Raw genomic sequence first — 19,920 nt, forward strand, 5'->3', positions numbered from 1 at the left:
ATGGGAAGGGATCTTACCCATGAATCTTGATGGCATATTAATGCCGCCTTGAGCTGTCTATGGACACGTTCAATCATTCCGTTTGCGCAGGGATGATATGAGGTAGTCCTTATACGCTTGGTGGCGAATCGAAGCAGCAGCCGGTTAAACAAATCGGATTCAAATTGGGATCCTTGGTCTGTTGTGATTATTGACGGTACTCCAAAACGGGAAATCCACTCCCTGGTAAAAGTTTCCACCACTTCCTCTGCCGTGATGGTGCGCATAGGCCACACCTCTGGCCACCTGGAAACCCTATCAATTGCCGTCAAACAATATCGGTATTCGTTGCAAACCGGTAATGGCCCTACAATGTCTATATGCACGTGCATGAAGCGACCGGATGGTGTGTTAAAGTTTCCAGTAGGAGCTGAGTTGTGTCTTGAAACTTTGCTACGTTGACATGCGTCACAGCTTCGAGACCAAATACGGCAGTCCCTTTTCATCGATGGCCAAACGAAACGTTCTGACACGAGGCGTGTGGTAGCACGGATACCAGGATGACTCAAGTTGTGCAGTTGGTTGAACGCGGTTCTTCGAAAGGAAGGGGTCAAATACGGACGTGGCTTACCTGTAGAAACGTCACAATAAATTGCCGATTTCGCTTCTGGAGGGCTGATTTTAGTTAGGCTCAGGCTAGAGCCATTTTGTAACAGATTTTTCAATTCAGAATCTGTAGCCTGAGACTTCGCGAGTGCATCGTGATCTTGATCCAGCGCGATGGCGTTGATATCGATGCGTGACATTGTGTCAGCAACGATATTGTCCTCGCCCTTAATATACTGTATGTCAGTCGTGAATTGGCTTATAAAAAACAACTGGTTTAACTGAGGAGGTGGCAGCTTCTCGCGTCTCTGTAAGAAAGCATATAAGAGTGGTTTGTGGTCGGTAAAAATTGTGGCATGCTGGACTTCTAAAATATATCGAAAATGTTGAACACTTTCGTATACCGCTAATAATTCTCTGTAGTAAGTCGGCCACTGTCTTTGCTGGGGTGTGAGTTTCTTACTAAAAAAAGATAGCGGAAACCACTTACCATTTACCTTTTGCTGAAGGCAAGACCCAATATAAACACTGGAGGCATCCGTGAACAGACCTAAACTAGAATTACTCACAGGATGTTGTAATAGCGTCGCCGTGGACAAGCTTTGCTTGCAGGCTTCAAATTGCTGAAGTAGCTCTGGGGACCAAGGAAATGGCCTGGCACCCTTGCTCTTTGTTGCTACGAGAGCCTCAATTAGCGGTGCCTGAAACTGAGCAGCATGTGGAACAAAACGCCGGTAGTAGTTCAGCATACCGAGAAATCGGCGCATACCTTGTACCGTCTCAGGAGGTGGAAAGTCCAATAAGACTTGGATGCGAGCCTGAGGAGGGCGTGTCCCTTCACTGTTTATGTGATAGCCCAAGAAGTTAACTTCATCTACTCCCAGAGTACATTTGGAGGGGTTAATTACAACTCCGTATTCTTGTAGACGTTCGAAGAGGGTTCGAAGGTGTTTCAGATGAAGATTCTCATCAGCTGAATGAACGAGGATGTCATCAACGTAGGGAATCATCTTTTTTTCCGGACGTCTCCCGTTGTTAATCTGTGTGTGAAAAACCATTCACCACAGCATTAGAAGTTTCACTTCAAAAAGGTCTGGCAATTGCGTATTTGCCCACTACTAGAATCTAATTCCACACAGAGATATCGAACTAACTTATTAGTATTCCATCGACATCTGGTTAGTTCTTGAGCTACATATCTGGTGTTAAGTGGTTACAGGAGCCTAAACGCATCTACAACGGAAATGCCGCAACTCCCTTTGAGTTCTGAGTCGTGATAACGTCATAAAATTCGATGAAGACGGGCTGGACACTCGAAAAAGTGTCACTATCCGCTTGAGCCAGAGTGTGCAAGTCTGAGCACGGAACAAGCGAGTGAGGCACGTTCGGCCCAAGCGTTGGCTTGAAACACATTTATCTCTCCTCTCGCGTGATGTCAGAACTAGTTTGAAAAGTTCCTTTTGGACGGTTAAATTTACGGTTAAATTAGGTTCTGTAGGTTGATGAGGAGCTATTTGAAAACACACTGCTTCATTATAATTTTATTGCAGATAGTTTGAGCACTGTTACATCATTATAAAATTATTGTCTTTATGTTTTTATAAAACTCTTACATGTTTCTTTAACCGTGTCTAGATGAGAAGTCTGACTTTTTCTTACGAGAAGACAATAATCTGTTTTTTAAATATTTAAAATAATTCTAATATTCGAAATCTGTAATCATGTGTCAAGTACTGCCTGACATTAAATTTATATTCAACTCCAACAGTTTCGCTACTGACGTTATGACATGTAGAACCGACTTTACAGTCAATTTACAGATTAAGCAGTAAAAGTAGTTTTAATTATTAGACCCAGCGTCTTGTTTTATACTATCTATCTCGTTTAATTTAATTACATTCTATAATTAAATTCCTATGCAAAGTTAGCTTCGTTTATGTTTTGTGGTTTAAGTTATGTATTTTTATTCTCTTAAAACAGCACTATAGGAAAAACTCCCAATGCCAGTTGGCCAGTGCAGTTTAAAAAAAAAAACTAACGCTGTGCTGTCATAGTATTTACCTACTAAATTCAGTATTTACATCGTTCGTCAAGAAAATAATACTTTAATTTTAAGACAAACAACGAGGATTTTGCACTAAAAAAGGCCAATGTACAAGAATGAGCAATAATTAATAATACCATACATTCTTTGCATCATAAATTATTACGACAGAATTGACAAAATTCACAGTTTATCTGTGCGTGCTTAGGAATTTTTACGACTTAAATAATTGTGAATAAAGCAATGTCTGTAAGTGAAAAAGTGTCGTTGTCGGATGCTCTGAGCAACGTAGATGTGTTGGATGAGCTGACTTTGCCGGGTAAGTTGTATTTTTCCATAAAATTGCTAGAGATTGATACATTGATTCAGATATGAAACTAGGTGGGGCCGGAAGCTGGCTGCTTAGCGGTTCAGTTGATATTGATATAAAGGTGATTTCGAAGCTACCCAGATATGTTAGAAGAATGGATAAGTAGTATTAGGAATAGTGACAAACCCAAAATTCAACGTTGCTATTGGAACAATGTTAAGATTCCAATGTAACCAAATTATTATGTCTATATGTTGTTTTTTCATTTATTTGTCATTATATAAGTTATATGACGTTCTACATTGTGTGAACCTGTCTACACAGTAAAAGCTCAAAGTTTTTTTGCTTATTTAAGTTCTGGAAAATACTGGCATGACACTAATATTAGTATTGCTTCACTTTTTAACTCTCCGGTTTGATTGAGCTAAAGAATTAGACCAAACAACATGATAATGAATTTTATTCACATAGATTTGAAATTATGAAATGATAAATAAGTACAAATTAACTTTATTTAACTTTATTGTTAAGGCAATGACTTTTACTATAATCAACAAATTAACACATATATTGTAACTAATTAATGCCAGATGTACTGTGTCAGTTCACTTAGTAATATGCAGGTACTACAGTCAAAACCATTAACTGCGACATCGTTTAATACAACATGCCGGTTATAATAACCAAGAACAAAGGTCCCGGCTGAATGCCATATGACCGCCTTATTAAAAATATTGCTTTCTACGACATTGGTAATAACGACATACCGCATAAAACGACCACATTTAACTAATATTTCGGAGAACTAGATCTGTTAGAACAACCGGCTAAGCTGTATTGTAAACAATTTGAATAGATATCCACATTTGTCTTCAATGGCTTTTAAAATCAGGAAAGAAAACAATAGGATTTAGTTTAGTGTAGGGTCTTTTCTAATTCTTAGAAACAAAACACGTGCATGCGGTAGTCAAAGCCCGCTTCTTCATATCTCTTCAGTTAGTTTGTTACTTATCTATACACAAAACGCACCAAAACTTTGTGGAGTTACTCGTGAAACTTTCAAAATGTCGCAAAAAAAAAGAAAACAAATTAATATTGAAGAAAAATCGCGTATTATGTAAATATATTTTTCCAATAATTCCCTATCGATTTGTTTATACTTGCATGATACACATTAAACATCACCGGTTGTTACGACTATCGGTTTTTACGACTGAATATGAGCAGTCCCTTCGATGTCGTTATAACAGATTTTGACTGTAATTCCATGGAATTCATACCTGCACATAAAATCCTTAATGTTGGGAAGAGGTGTGAAGATATCGAAACTGGTGATAAAACCAATATTAAAAGATAATATTGACCTATCACCTATCTAAAAAATTAGCTTCTCTACTATTTAGTTCTAGTAAACCTGTAATTCCATTTCTATAATTTTTAAAAATAACAACTTACTTCTAAATTATAAGAAGTTTCATGTCATTAGTTTTAACAATGGATTTTTTTGTATTCATAATTGTATCATTTGATAAGAGTTCTACTGTGAGTTTTACTCCCTCCTTTATTAGTGCAATAGTCTCTCCAAATGAAATTTAGAATTTAAGGATTGAACCATCCCTTTCCGTTCAAAACAACTCTGTATTTGTTTTTCAAGATGAACAGCCATGTATCGAAGCAGCACCTTGTTCGATCCTGTATCAAGCTAATTTCGATACTAACTTTGAAGACCGTAATGGTTTCATCACCGGAATCGCAAAGTACATAGAGGAAGCGACCGTCCACGCCAACTTGGTGAGTTATTATACTTTGTACATATTATTATTCTACCGCCCCAAGCTGCCTACTGCTAGACTTAGGCCTCTCCGATTGTCTTCATAATGGTCAGTTCTATGCTATCAGCATACCGTGCATTCCTGCAACATTCGACACGTCATAGGTCTGACCTGTGGAAAGTCTATTAACGCTATGAGCAACGTGTCTTGCCCAGTGCCACTTGAATCTTATTACTTTGGGAAATATGTCAATTTCATTGATCATATCGGTTTCTAGAACGAGCTCCTGGAAGAAGGGAACGCCCACGCTGTCATGCTGTACACGTGGCGTTGCTGCAGCCGTGCCATACCTCAGCCCAGGTCCAATGAACAACCAGACCGGGTTCACATATATGAGAGGACCGTTCAAGTGCTGGCTCCTGAGGTTGATAAGCTCTTGCAGTTCATGTATTTCCAGGTTAGTAAGATGACAGACCTCATGTTTAATGTATCTAAGCTTTATACCGGACATCAGCAAAAGCATTAGTGTGCTTTAAGTAACAAAGGCCTGATCCACAAGGTCACTGCTGCAGACCATGTTGATTCAAATAATCATTTTAATGATAGTTTTTTACAGTGCACGATTTCATGAGGAAAATCACCTCTAGTCAACTGGGCTCAAGATCATCAATCACTGATGGCTTAAGTTGTACATACAGCTACCTATGGCGTTCTATGTACAGTGTACAGTTCTATGTATAGTGGTTTTTATTATGATTTATATATTCATTACACATTTTTGTATATAAGTGTACATCTTCAAACGAGGCTGGGGGGGAGAGTATTAAGCAGTAGGCAGCGGCTTGGTTCTGCCTCTGGCATTGCTGAAGTCCATGGGCGACAGTAATCACTTACCATCAGGTGGACTGTATGCTCGTCTGCCTACAAAGGCAATAAAAAAAAATAACAAAAAAAACAGAGCAATTCCTTAATAAATGTGTTCAAAGGTTTAATAAATTATAGTAAATATACCTATTAAACATATTTAAAAATTATAAGATATAATATTTATTATATATTATTATAATATACTATACTAATATAAAATATTAATATATACTAATAAATGTACTAAAAAGATTAGATATAAATTTAATAATAAACACATTACGTATTTGGGGATGACAACGAAAGAAAAATGTTCCGTTTCTTTTTTACCTACTTATTTGCTGGTAGACTAAGGGGCTTTTTTTTTGGGCTGGGGGCCGAACCTCCTACGAGAGCCTAAGGGGTTATCCCAACTTTTGAAGCGTTCAAAGATCATCAGACACCACAGACATCAATCATGTTAATGCCACTGCCCACCTTGAGACATGACTTCTAAGTTTCAGTTTCACAGTACACCAGCTGCCCCAGCCTTCAAACCGAAACGCAGTACTGCTTCACGGCAGAAACAGGGAAGGTACCTACCACTTACCACCAGCAGAGGATAAATCAAAACTTAAAGAACCTTTTTTTTGTTTTTATTGCCCTTGTAGGCAGACGAGCACATGGTCCACCTGACGATGAGGGGTTACCATCGCCCATGGACTTCAGCAATGCCAGGGGCAGAGCCAAGCCGCTGCCTACCGCTGACTTCGATTCTTTGTTTCAGCGCAAGGCCATAGAAAGGTTCTGTGCTGAAGTGCGTCGGCTGTGCCACGCGGAGAAGAGGAGGGACTTCGTCTCCGAAGCCTACCTCCTGACCCTCGGCAAGTTCGTGAACATGTTCGCGGTCCTCGACGAGCTGAAGAACATGAAGAGTTCGGTCAAGAATGATTACTCGACTTACAGAAGGTGGGGGATATGTTTTTTTTTTGTTATTGCTTAGATGGGTGGACGAGCTCACAGCCCATCTGGTGCTAAGTGGTTACGAAAACCCATAGGCATCTTAACGTAAATGCCGCACCCCTACCTTGAGATGTGAGTTCTAAGGTCTCAGTATAGTTACAACGGCTGTCCCGCCCTACAAACCGAAACGCATTACTGCTTCACGGCAGAAATAGGCAGGGTAGCGGTACCTACCCGCGCGGCACACAAGACGTACCTACCACCAGTAATTACGCAAATTATAATTTTGCGGGTTTGATTTTTTTTAATTACATCCACGTTATGTTATTCCTTCACCGTGGAAGTTAATCGTGAACATTTGTTAAGTACGTATTTCATTAGAAAAATTGGTACCCGCCTGCGGGATTCGAACACCGGTGCATCGCTACATACGAATGCACCGGACGTCTTATCCTTTAGGCCACGACGACTTCGAAAACGTAACTTCAGCAGGATACGTATACGTTCCCAGGGCTGCGCAGTTCCTGAAGGTGATGTCCGACAGTCAGAGCCTACAGGAGTCTCAGAACCTGTCCATGTTCCTCGCGACCCAGAACAAGATCAGAGACACGGTCAAGGACGCCCTAGAGAAAATTAACGGTATGTTTTTTTTTTTAATTGCTAGATGGGTGGACGAGCTCACAGCCCACCTGGTGTTAAGTGTTTACTGGAGCCCATAGACATCTACGACGTAAATGCGCCACCCACCTTGAGATATAAGTTCTAAGGTCTCAATTATAGTTACAACGGCTGCCCCACCCTTCAAACCGAAACGCATTACTGCTTCACGGCAGAAATAGACAGGGCGGTGGTACCTACCCGCGCTGACTCACAAGAGGTCCTACCACCAGTAAATGTGTGTAGTAAATCTTTCGAAAGGACGATGGACAGGTATATAGGATGTAATGATAGTACTGCCGCGCACCTCAAGGCTTGAGGTCGTATCAGAAAGTTTGGTTTCTTCGGGTCGGGCACACGATACGGCCAACCATCACTGAATGTTTAATCGAAATTCTAAAAAAAGTTGATTATTTCTGAACAATCAATGTAAAGGGAATTCGGAATGAGGTCATCGACCCGTCAAACATAACGTTTATATTTGTAATACATTGCGTTCATTGTTTGATGTTTTTTTTTATCGATTTTTAGGTTACGAAGACTTGTTGGCTGATGTGGTCAATATATGCGTGCACATGTTCGAGACAAGAATGTATTTGACTCCGTGCGAGAAACATATGCTTGTGAAGGTAAGGACACCTGTTTGGTTGCAGGGCTTTTTTTATAGTTTTTTATTGCATAGCACCTGGTGTTAGTGTTTACCGAACCCCATAGACATCTACAACGTAAATGTCGCCACCCACATTGAGATTTTTTTTTATTGGCTTTGTAGGCATATGAGCATACGGCCCACCTGATGGTGAGTGGTTACCGTCGCCCATGGACTTCAGCAATGCCAGGGGCAAAGCCAAGCCGCTGCCTACCGCTATAAGCCGCTATAAGTTCTAAGGTATAGTTACAACGGCTGCCCCACCCTTCAAACCGAAACGCATTACTTCTTCACTGCAGAAATAGGCAGGGTGGTGGTACCTTTTCTTGCGGAATCACAAGAGGTCCTACCACCACCAGTAAACACCGGACTTCTTATCGGAGGGTAAACCGCCTCGTTACGTAACGCGTTACGCCGCCAATCGATCTGGCATCCCTTTCTCTCACCCACCCTCACTCAGCGGCACTGAAAACGTATGTAACTCCAAACTATTTATATATATTTTTCAATTTACGTTGCAATTTTCTTTACATTATCATATTAATATATGTAAATACAAATTTAAGTAATAACCTAAGTTTTATTTGAAGTTAATCAATTTCAATATTAAATAGTTCAACTTAGATTAGTTATCATTTCTGTCTTGCGTCCCGAGAGGTTTAATTTTTTTTTGTGTTATCGTGGAATCCTTTTGGTATTTGGGTTATTAATGGTCCCACGCGGGTAGGACCATCAGGCTTGGCCGCGCTAACCACTAAGCAGTGTTGTGGTTCACTAACCAAGATGGTAACTAAAATGGCTATTAAATATATCGCGTTTTTTTTCCCTACCTTTTTGTTGTTAACCTCGAGGGGTTATTCTAGATTCACTGATCTAGTAGGTGAGCTCACGGAGCTCAAACCGGAGTGTTGCTAACACTGGCCCTAGCAAGAGCAGTGCTTTGCAGAATTTACCACCGGATCGGAAACGCGACACTGAATAGATCCGGCGAGAAACTCAGCGGGCTGTGTCTGTGGGTTAATTCGCTTGTCGAGCCCTTCGTCGCAAGCGACGGGTTCGACGAGGACGGTGACCGGAATATATCGCGATTAAACAAGACCAGTGTAGACCAAGAAGTCTGACCATTTTTTGAAGTGAAACTTCTTTAGAATCGTTGTGATTTCAAACTTTATGAAACGAAAAAATAAGTCCATAGAGACACAAACACATAAATGTATAGGATTCAGCCGGCGAGAGAATGAGATAGAACACATTATACGTGCAGTTAAAATATCAATTCACAGAGGGCGCTACCTCATACTATAAAAGATGATTTACAATTATTTACTAATGACAAAATTTTACATAGTCTATACTAATATTATAAAGAGGAAAGATTTGTTTGTTTGTTTGTTTCGAATAGGCTCCGAAACTACTGGACCGATTTGAAAAATTCTTTTTCCATTAGAAGCCGACATTGTCCCTGATGAACATAGGCTACTTTTTTTTTTTTTTTTTTTATTTTTTTTTTTGGTTTCATGTGTGTTTTAATATTTCCGAAGCGAAGCGAGGGCGGATCGCTAGTATATTATACTAACACATTTAGGATAATTGTATTTTAATTTTTGAAGGTTTCACTTCTACCACGTGTGAATTGCACTCATGTTTTTTTTTTGTTTTTTTTTTATTGCCTTAGTAGGCAGACGAACACACGGCCCATCCGATGGTGAGTGGTCACCGTCGCCCATGGACGTCAGCAATGCCAGTGCACCAATGCCTACCGTTTTTACCTGACCTTATTTTTCAGGTTATGGGCTTCGGACTCTTCCTCATGGACTCAGAGGTGTGCAACATCAATCGTTTGGACCAGAAGAAGAAGATACGTCTGGACCGCATCGACAGGATCTTCAAGGTACTCCTTATTATCCGCCAATGACGCTAACTTAGTGACGAGCTCACAGCTCAATACATGTTAAGTGGTCAAAGGGGTGGTGAAAAAGAAGGGTAAAAGGCTGTTTGGCTTAAGCGACATATTTGCAACTTTACAGGAGAGCCATTTAAAGTTTAAAATTTTGGAAAAAAAATCCTAAATGCTACGCAACAACTGCTTAAGACTGTATTCAAGAGAATTCATGACTAAGCTACCCACACTTTCTACTATAAACATGAGTGACTATTGTCGCACGAAACATTCCGGCTCGATCAGTCGAACGGAGCGGAGCTCTCTGTTGTTATCGCTGTACACTTGAAATGTAATAAATGGAGTTCATTGGAAAAGTGAGCCTTAATTAGTGTCACTATGGAACGCTGACATCATCATCTTAAAAACACCATAGAACCAGCCAGCTCCGCCATATATTATAAGTATGTATGTCCGTCTCTGGTAGCCATAACACAGGGGATCCTAAATCGAGGGACCGTGCGTTATTTCTTCACTGTTATTATTATTATTATTTTTAATTTGTTATTTTTTTGTAATTTTCTTTTTCTCTTTCAGAACCTCGAAGTGGTTCCACTGTTTGGCGACATGCAAATAGCTCCTTTCAATTACATCAAGAGATCGAAACACTATGATCCGAATAAGTGAGTTTTATCTTTTAAAATATTTTTCACATTTCGAAAATGAAAATTTTCTTCTTATACGTTTTAAAATAATAACAAAATGTAAAGCATAGAACTGATAAAAAACGGATATAAAAACACCAAAAAGTAGGAACAGAAGGCTCCTACATTTATCACATGGCGGTAAACCTACTACTAAAAGTGAGTCTTAATTACTGTCGCCTATGACTATGGAAGGCAATTTATTGCTTAAATAGGTGGACGAGCTCACAGTCCACCTGGTGTTAAGTGGTTACTGGAGCCCATAGACATCTACAACGTAAATGCGCCACCCATCTTGAGATACAAGTTCTAAGGTCTCAGTATAGTTACAACGGCTGCTCCACCCTTCTAACCGAAACGCATCACTGCTTCACGGCAGAAATAGGTAGGGCGGTGGTACCTACCCGCGCGGACTCACAACAGGTCCTACCACCAGTAATTACGTAAATTATAATTTTGCGGGTTTGAATTCATAATGTTGACTTCATAATTTTAAAAATCCCATGAAACCAGCCAGCCAGCTCCGTCATATACCCTTTCAATTCACTTAACTCTTTAATTTACATGAAAGTTAAAACATCAGACACATTCCAACACATTCATGGTGATAGTTCTGATTTTTTTTTAGTATTCGTGAGTTTTGATCTGAGCCTATGTCTGTTAGCTCGGGTAACCACTTAACATCAGCGAGCCAGTCCACCCATAAGAATATAATCTGAACGTGAACTCTTCGTTGCCGCAGGTGGCCCTTGTCCTCGAGCCCCAACCCGCCCTCGCCGCAGGCCGACCTGATGGTCCACCTGCCCCAGATCCGAGAGGAGCATCAGAACTACATATCCGAGCTGGCCCGGTACAGCAACGAGGTATCGTGTGGAGATATTGCACCTTATTAGATTAAGCTGTCTTATCAGTAGAGATCTGAGTAGGTAGATTGATTTAAGGTCGTTGACGTCAAACGTAGAGGATGATATGGATATGCCCCCAAAATACCGGAACTTGTTCGTGTGATCCGTTCGTGATCAAACGTGACTAAGCGACAATGCGTGAACTTTACATTAGACTAATTTAAAGTTGAAATACCTGGAAGCAAAATTTATTTTAACGAATCTAGCTAGTAGTTGTAGGATTGAAATGGTTTTAATAGACCTAGAATATTTTTTTTTTTTCCTCTATAAGTGTGGGAAATTTCATACTCCTCCGCGGACGAAATTTCCCACACTTATAGAGAAGGAGTGCAGAATGTTAATTTTTTTTTATTATGCCTAAAAAATACATTAAATCAATAAAAAAGACAATACACACACTACCATGTATTTGATACACACACGCATGCATACTATTTATTTATTGTCAAACTTTTGTTCTTGACTTCTGTGGTCAAATTGAGAATAGATTAAATATTGTTCATCTTTATTTGTGATTACAGAAGTATAATAAGTCTTTGAAAATTAAATCATAATAATGTTCCAACTTATAATTTCAATTAATTATAGTTTTTTATTAATATTTCAACAAATAGTACTGTTTTTTATTATTATTATTGTATTCCATTTTCGAGCCGATGAATTGCAAATGCCACGCACGCCATTGTTGTCACATGCATCAGGCCATAAATTAAATAGTTTAAATTTATTTTCAATGTTAGATGTTTTTGATGTGACAATACTTATTTAAATAAATAAATTAATAAATAGTCGAAGTTCGACTACCGGGCGACCAGTAGTATAAAATAAATCAACGTACTCCGACCACTGCTTATATCAGTGAGGCAACAAGAACATCCCCATGTCTGCGTGTTCCAGGTGACGACCACTTTCAAAGAGGCGGGTTCGGACTCCGAGAACAAGGCGGTGACGGAGCTCTGTCTGCGCGGCCTGCAGCTGCTGTCCTCCTGGTGCTCGGTGCTCACGGAGCTGTGCTCGTGGAAGCTGCTCCACCCGACGGACCACACCATCAACGCGCGGTGTCCCCCCGAAGCCGAGGAGTACGAGAGGGTGCGTTCTGTCCGTCCGTCCAATAGAGACGAAACGTTGCTAATATACTACGTTATGCTAATACTATATTATGCCAATAATATATTAAACCAGCACTATATTATACCAACACTATAGTATCCCAACACTAGAGTATCCCAACACTAGAGTATCCCAACACTAGAGTATCCCAACACTAGAGTATCCCAACACTAGAGTATCCCAACACTAGAGTATCGCAACACTAGAGTATCCCAACACTAGAGTATCCCAACAATAGAGTATCCCAACACTAGAGTATCCCAACACTAGAGTATCCCAACCCTATACTATGCCAACACTATATTATGCCAACACTATATTATTATGCCAGCACTATATTATGCCAAAACTATAAAATACTAATACCATATTATTTACATATATGGCTTTGCCCAAGGCATGTCATTTATCATGATAAAGCAATCCTGCTATTTCAGGTTATTCCAGAATATTACAGCATTTTATCTTGAAACGTAGCATTCACGTTCTGATGTCCATGGTCTTCGGTAACGATGACGCAAACAAGTTCTAAGATCTTGGATCTAAGTACAGGATTAGTACATAGAACTGAAATTTAGAACTCGTATCTCAATGTGGTTGACGGCATTCGAGACCGGCAACGGCAGACGTTGTAGATGTCCACGGGCCCCGGTACCCGCTTATGCGACCTCAATATTGTTGGTATAGTAACCGGCAAACATCGTGAGCAAATGACCTTGACTGCGCAGAACCGAATTTTAGATCACTTTGGTGGTGAGGGTGAGGCGCGACGGCAGGGGAAATCGTATCGAGCGCGTTATTGGTAGATCAGTCGAACCTTGCGTCCCGCACCGCGCCTTCGTTCCGCTTGCTCCCTAATGTACGCTTGCGTACAGTGAAAAATCTATCGTTATTAATCGTTAAGTTATATTTTGTTATAATTGCTTGTTGACTTTGTTGCCATTGCTATTTGTTGAGTGTTTGTTGATTTTTTATAAAAAATACACTATGCCGCGACAAACTGGTGTAGTATTCAAAAGAAAGGGTAGAAAAATTGTGTACGACGTATATTGCTTCATTATAAAACAGAGGAAGAATGATATTATGGAAAAAGTAAAACGTACTTCGGAAGCAACAAAAACATCAGTGAGTACTGTTAGGTGCATTATTAACGAAGCTAAAGGCTCTGGCTTGCTCATCGTGCTTGGGACTCCGGGTAAGAAAAGATCAGGGAAGAAGAAAGTTACCGGAATGGATAGTTTCGTTCAATCTGTAATAAAAAGATGTAATCATAATAACTACATAACAAGCAGCGAAACTCCGTACCGTAGAAAGGCTTCGAAAATTTTAAAGAAGATATACATTTTAATGGCTCGGAATGAAGTTTAAGACGAATTATGAAAGAGCTAGGCTTCAGATGGAAAAAAAAACAGAAAATAATCGGAAGCTGGTAATTGAAAAAAGTAACATTCGATTACTACGAATCGAATATCTTCAAAAAATAATTAATTATAGACAAAAAAGAAGATCGAACCGACCGAGTCGTAAACTACACCGATGAGCCCTATGTCGACTTATCACGATGATGGCGACTCGGGTGATGAAAACAGTGATGATGATAATGGTCAAGATTATGATAACGAAAAAAAAATTACAAATACCAGCTTCGCTTCAACTGAACGAAGACCTGGCAACAGCTCTAGTTTTGACTTAATAGAAGGAATATCTATTTTACCCCAAGATTAAATTATTACAATTATTAACCTATATTTTTTGTTGATGTTCTAATAAATATATAAATAAATACATATGTTGATTTTAATAATTTAATTGCATTATGACGCAGAGTAAATAATGTTTTTGCACGTGAGTGTACCATGCGCAAACTTACCCCCACTACGTCAACAAATGCTCAAGAAGTTTGCCGGCTATTATAGTAGGTAATATTACTGGTGGTAGGACCACCAGGTAGATGGTAGGTTTAAAGGGTGGGTCGGCCGTTGTAACTATACTGAGATCTTTAGAACTTATATCTCAAGGTGGGTGGCGCATTTACGTTGTAGATGTCCACGGGCCCCGGTACCCACTTAGGCGACCTCAATATTGAGTCGTCCCTGACCTCAAACCGTGTGTTCACAGGCGACGCGTTACAACTACACGTCCGAGGAGAAGTTCGCCATGATCGAGGTGATCGCGATGATAAAGGGCCTCCAGGTCCTGATGGCGCGGATGGAGACGGTGTTCGCGGACGCGGCCAGGAGGTCCATATACGCGGAGCTGCAGGACTTCGTGCAGCTCGTCCTGCGAGAGCCCCTGAGGAAGGCCATCAAGAACAAGAAGGACCTCATCCGGAGGTACGCCATTTGAACACCAGTTGAGCGTAACTGATTGGCTTGTTATTGTCTTCTATGTGGGTCGCGTTTCCGATCCGGTGGTAGATTCTACGAAACACTGCTCTTGGTAGGGTTAATGTTAGCACCACTCCAGTTTGAGCCCCGTGAGCTAACTTATAAGTTAGGGCGAAGCTGATATAACCTCTCAAGGCTATCATCATAGGTAGAGAAAAAATAATAATAATAACATCTGCCAAACTGGACTTCTTAATTGGAATGGAGTATAGGTATGGAAACACAGTCCTAAGTCTTCCGCAGCATAATAGTGTCGGTTCGGGAGACGTGCGGTGACTGGGCGCGCGGCTGCGAGCCTCAGCAGGACCCGGCGCTCAAGGGGAAGAAGGACGGCGAAGCCAGCTTCACCATCAAGGTGCCCAGGAGGAATGTCGGTAAGGGGGGCCGGGGGACAGTGCTAAGCAAAATTTAATTGCAAGGTATAATTAAAATTAACAATTTTTTTTTTTTTTGGTCAGGAGGAAATCGCCGGACTTCCGCCCTCCACTGGGGACGGCGGGCGGAGCATGTCGGAGTCGAACCGACTAAAACCTCCTGTCGCTCAACAACCAACGTCCAAACCTCACATGAGACAGAACTCATGAAAAGGCAAAGGGGGGAAAGCGAAGTGTTTAGTGCGGAGCACATCTCTCCCATCACCCTCCCCCTCGGGACGCCGGACTGGCGGTCGTCGGCGCCACGACCACCAGCCCTCTCGGTCGGCAGGCTATCCGGAGCCCGCCTAGATGGCGCCGGTTAGAGTGAGCTATCCTACGGAATACCCCGCTGGGTCAGAACCAGCGTGGGTCGAGGATAGCCGGCCTTCCATCACCCGGATGCTCTTGCGTAAAACGCGTGCAGAGCAGCTTGCACGACGTCTTCTTAGGTCCCCCTCGCCGGTCCCCAGACCGACATATGAGGGGGACCCGAAACACTTAGAGGGCCAGGGCTTGGGCGAGATCCGCCTCCCTGGCCCCCGCTCGACGGCGGCGGGCTTGCGCGTCTCTAACGCGCCCCGCCGCCTCCTTCTGCGAGATGGTGCACTCGCAGAAGTCGAGCATCGCCTTCCACGACTCGTCGTCGCCGAGCATCGATGCCACAACACTCGGCAACGACAAGTCGTTTCCTATTTTTGCGACGAGGACACGGCGCCACCCCTCCCATGCGGGGCAGGCGACGAGCGTATGCTCTGCCGTGTCCAAGTCGCAATCACAATGGTGGCACTCTGCCGTCGGCTCGGCTCTGATCCGGTGCAGGAACTCACCGAAGCAACCATGCCCAGTGAGAACCTGCGTGAGCCGGAAAGTGAGGCGTTCTCTGTCACGATTCACCCAATCCACAAGGACTGGGCGAATCGCCTCGACGGTCCTACGACCAGCCGAAGGATCGGCCAGCCGCCTGGACCATGATTCCAGCACGGACCGCCGAGATTGGTCCCTCCGTGCTCTGACCACACTGGGGCTGGGACGCGCCACGCCCCGGGCACGAAGGTCAGCCCGCCACTGATAGTCAGCGGCGAGCGCCTCCGCTTCCAGAACCCAAGGCGGCGTCCCAGCCAGTACACACGCCGCCTCGAAGGAGATGGTGCGATAACCACGAATGACCCTGACCGCGATGGTGCGTTGCGGCTGTTGCAGCAGCTTCGCCACCCCCACGGCCAGGGTCTGGCCCCACACGGGCGCCCCGTATAGGGCCATTGATCGCACCACTCCTGTATAGAGACGGCGCGTCACCTGGTCAGGCCCCCCGATGTTGGGCAGAAGCCGGCTTAACGCGCCGGCCACCCCCAACAAACGAGGGACCAGGTTCTGAGAGTGAGCACGGAAGGTCCAACGACTGTCCAGAATGAGGCCGAGATACTTCAGCTGCACCCCGACCCGATATTTACGTTACAGATTACGCTCAGGCCCGGGAGGAGGGCACCCCTCAGCACCCAGTCATACCCGATATTCCACAAAAGAGGGCCGAGCACCGACCCCTTATTGCCTAGATGGGTGGACGAGCTCACAGCCCACCTGGTGTTAAGTGGTTACTGGAGTCCATAGACATCTACAACGTAAATGCGCCACCCACCTTGAGATATAAGTTCTAAGGTCTCAGTATAGTTACAACGGCTACCCCACCCTTCGAACCGAAACGCATTACTGCTTCACGGCGGAAATAGGCGGGGTGGTGGTACCTACCCGTGCGGACTCCCAAGAGGTGGAACACCGCGCACGACCGGGAACCGGTGCACGATCCCACCGTATCCGGTACATGTGACCGATCTAAAACTAACAATTGATTTATTGTTAATTGTACGTAACGTTTCAGTACTACTGGTTCAGTTTTACTAGTGGTAGGACCTCTTGTGAGTCCGCTTCGGTTTGAAGGGTGGGGCAGCCGTTGTAACTATACTTGAGACCTTAGAACTTATATCTCAAGGTGGGTGGCGCATTTGGTGAAACGCATTACTGCTTCACGGCAGAAATAGGCGGGGCGGTGGTACCTACCCGTGCGGACTCACAAGAGGTCCTACCACTGGTAAAAAATTTCGCATATAATATTAGTGAGATGTCGTGAATGCCTTGAGGCATGAGTCTTCGCAGTTGTGTCAACCTTCCAAAAAGGCAAGGACGACAGCTTCGCGGCAGAAGTAGGCAGAGTGCTGGTACTCATGCTGATACTCACCAATAATTAAATCTTCGAAGGTCCCTCATCGACCCAGCTCTACATGGTGAGAACGCAGCTTGAGGCCCTCATATCGGACAAGTCCGGAGGCCGGAGGACTCTCCGGAAAGACCTGGACGCAGCCACCCTGCATCAGATCGAAAGCTTCCACAGAACCAGCTTTTATTGGGCCTACCTGCTGAACTTGCCCGGTGAGTCCAAATTGAGAATTTCTAGGACGGCGCCATCTTGTGATACTCATTTGTGTGTTTAAAATTGTGTAGGGTAGTTTGTCCAAAAAATTTGCACAATTATGGATACCTTCATTCGAGTTTAAATTTAAACTTAATCTAAAATATAGTCATTATTAGGATATATTCAAGTAATAATGAATATCTACTGGCGCGTTTCAAAGATCTGCTTACCGCTGTAATAGTAAATTAGAATTATTATAAATAAAATAATAAACAACTGGAAACAAATCACGCACTGTGATTCCGATTCCAATTTATGGGTATCAGAGACTGACATACATATTGAGTCAGTCATTATTGACTATAATAAATTATGTTCCTTTATTGATCCGGATACTAATAATCTAAACACAAACAGCCCGCAATGTATGCGGACTAACACGAGGTCGTCGACCCCGCGTGTGTTCACCTATATTTGCATTACATTACTTGCTGCGTGAAAACATCACTAAGTTATTCGTTCTACGGTGATTCTGTTGAATGTGTGTCGCCGTTTTCGAGGGCGGATCGCTTACAGTCATATGTGTACCGCGCTTGATATTCATTGTGTCCTCGCAGATTCCCTGCAGAAGTGCTGCGATCTGTCTCAACTCTGGTATAGAGAGTTTTATCTCGAAATGACAATGGGAAAGAAAGTTAATGTGAGTACTGGCATTTATTTACCTACCCTACTTTGTTGCTGTTTTTTTTAAATTACTCTTATAGGCAGACGAGCATAAAATCCACATGATGATGAGTGGCTACTGTCGCTTTTGGACCTCACCAATGCCAGGAGCACAGCTAAGGCAGAAAAGATATCTGGAAACGCAATGTTGGTGGACGCAGTGACTCTTGGTGGTATGGATGAACTCTGTTCTGATGGGGGACGGGCGCTGGGTCCTCATAGCACTCTCCATGGTACCCACGGTACAGAACACAACAATGAATCTGAAGGCCCTTCGTTAGACCTAGACTTTTCAAACAGGCTTATCGTCAATCTGAAGGGTCCTCCTCTGGATGTGAAATGGAAACAGCTGATGCTCGGGAGTCCCTGTTCACATATCGGAGTAGTACTCCACGCGAGGCCGGTCCTGTGCTTTGTAAAGCAAATATCTTTGACCAGACGTGAAGTACCGCTTCGTTCTGTTGAGTTTTCTGAGTAAACAGCCGATCTGGTTTTAAGTGACTACCGCGGTCCATGGACCAAACTTGTTATACTGCCACCCTAACAGTTGCCTTTCGTTAATGCGCCATATAGGATTATGAAGGACAATAAAGTATGAATTAAAAATAAAAAAAAATCAATCTACCCTCACAGAAATGCATGGTGCGTCATCAGCACAACGAGGAGTGCAACGACCTGGTCACGATGGAGAAGCGGATACAGTTCCCCATCGAGATGTCCATGCCATGGATATTGACCGAGCACATATTAAGGACCAAAGAACCGGCAATGATGGAGTGAGTGGTCTTTCAATGTATCTTTTTATGTAGTGTAGTTTAGAGTATATTTTTAATTATTTTAGTGAATCCTTTTTAAAGTAGTTCTGTCTTTACCTTTTTTATGTATTATTTTTGATTAATTTAATGTTTCTTTTTATGTAGTTCTTTTATGTCTTTAATTTTAACCTTGTATGTATTATTTTGGTGTAATTTTTATGTAGTTCTTTTCTGTAACTACATTTTTATGTATTATTTTTTTATTACTTTAATGTATCTTTTTATGTAGCTCTTTAATTTTTTAACTTTCCTTTTTTGTCCATTATTTTGGCTTATTTTACTCAAACTTTTCAAAGTAGTATCGTTTTATTAAAATTTTTAGTCACCTAATAAAATGGTACCCCAATAAAAACTTTAATGCGTAATTTCCTCAGATACGTCCTGTACCCGCTGGACCTGTACAACGACTCAGCCCAGTACGCGCTGACCGTCTTCAAGAAGCAGTTCCTGTATGACGAGGTGGAGGCGGAAGTCAACCTCTGCTTCGATCAGTTCGTGTACAAGCTCTCCGAGCAGGTCTACGCGTACTACAAGCAGCTGGCCGCGAGGTCAGTGCGGGGACCGGCGGGGGGCGGACCCCCGTGGTTGGGTTACGGGGACGTCATTTGTAGTCGAAACTTACAGAGTTAAACTAGATTTTTTTAATACGCTTTTATTAGCTTCAGACGTATGTTAGAATGTAACGGAATCTTTGAACATGATTTTGACCCCCTTCAAAACGTCGGATTAACTCGTATTTTGGTATACT

General features: G+C 42.4%; 1 protein-coding gene across 1 annotated transcript in view; it reads left to right on the plus strand.

The window, feature by feature from the left end:
- The first annotated feature begins 2,621 nt into the window (after nucleotides 1–2,621).
- The window catches only part of Sra-1 (Cytoplasmic FMR1-interacting protein Sra-1), a 30,381-nt gene continuing 13,082 nt past the window's right edge, over nucleotides 2,622–19,920 (plus strand). Inside the window, exons 1-16 of the mRNA XM_028172704.2 lie at nucleotides 2,622–2,948; nucleotides 4,594–4,730; nucleotides 4,989–5,168; nucleotides 6,345–6,526; nucleotides 7,032–7,159; nucleotides 7,709–7,806; nucleotides 9,613–9,717; nucleotides 10,303–10,388; nucleotides 11,152–11,272; nucleotides 12,212–12,403; nucleotides 14,543–14,757; nucleotides 15,055–15,185; nucleotides 17,481–17,651; nucleotides 18,252–18,334; nucleotides 18,991–19,133; nucleotides 19,547–19,720. Of these exons, the coding sequence (XP_028028505.2) occupies nucleotides 2,873–2,948; nucleotides 4,594–4,730; nucleotides 4,989–5,168; nucleotides 6,345–6,526; nucleotides 7,032–7,159; nucleotides 7,709–7,806; nucleotides 9,613–9,717; nucleotides 10,303–10,388; nucleotides 11,152–11,272; nucleotides 12,212–12,403; nucleotides 14,543–14,757; nucleotides 15,055–15,185; nucleotides 17,481–17,651; nucleotides 18,252–18,334; nucleotides 18,991–19,133; nucleotides 19,547–19,720 (2,222 nt within the window). The 5' untranslated portion in view covers nucleotides 2,622–2,872. The remainder of the gene's footprint in view (nucleotides 2,949–4,593; nucleotides 4,731–4,988; nucleotides 5,169–6,344; nucleotides 6,527–7,031; nucleotides 7,160–7,708; nucleotides 7,807–9,612; nucleotides 9,718–10,302; nucleotides 10,389–11,151; nucleotides 11,273–12,211; nucleotides 12,404–14,542; nucleotides 14,758–15,054; nucleotides 15,186–17,480; nucleotides 17,652–18,251; nucleotides 18,335–18,990; nucleotides 19,134–19,546; nucleotides 19,721–19,920) is intronic.

Source organism: Bombyx mandarina, chromosome 11 (assembly GCF_030267445.1).
Source record: "Bombyx mandarina strain Sakado chromosome 11, ASM3026744v2".
Taxonomy (NCBI): domain Eukaryota; kingdom Metazoa; phylum Arthropoda; class Insecta; order Lepidoptera; family Bombycidae; genus Bombyx; species Bombyx mandarina.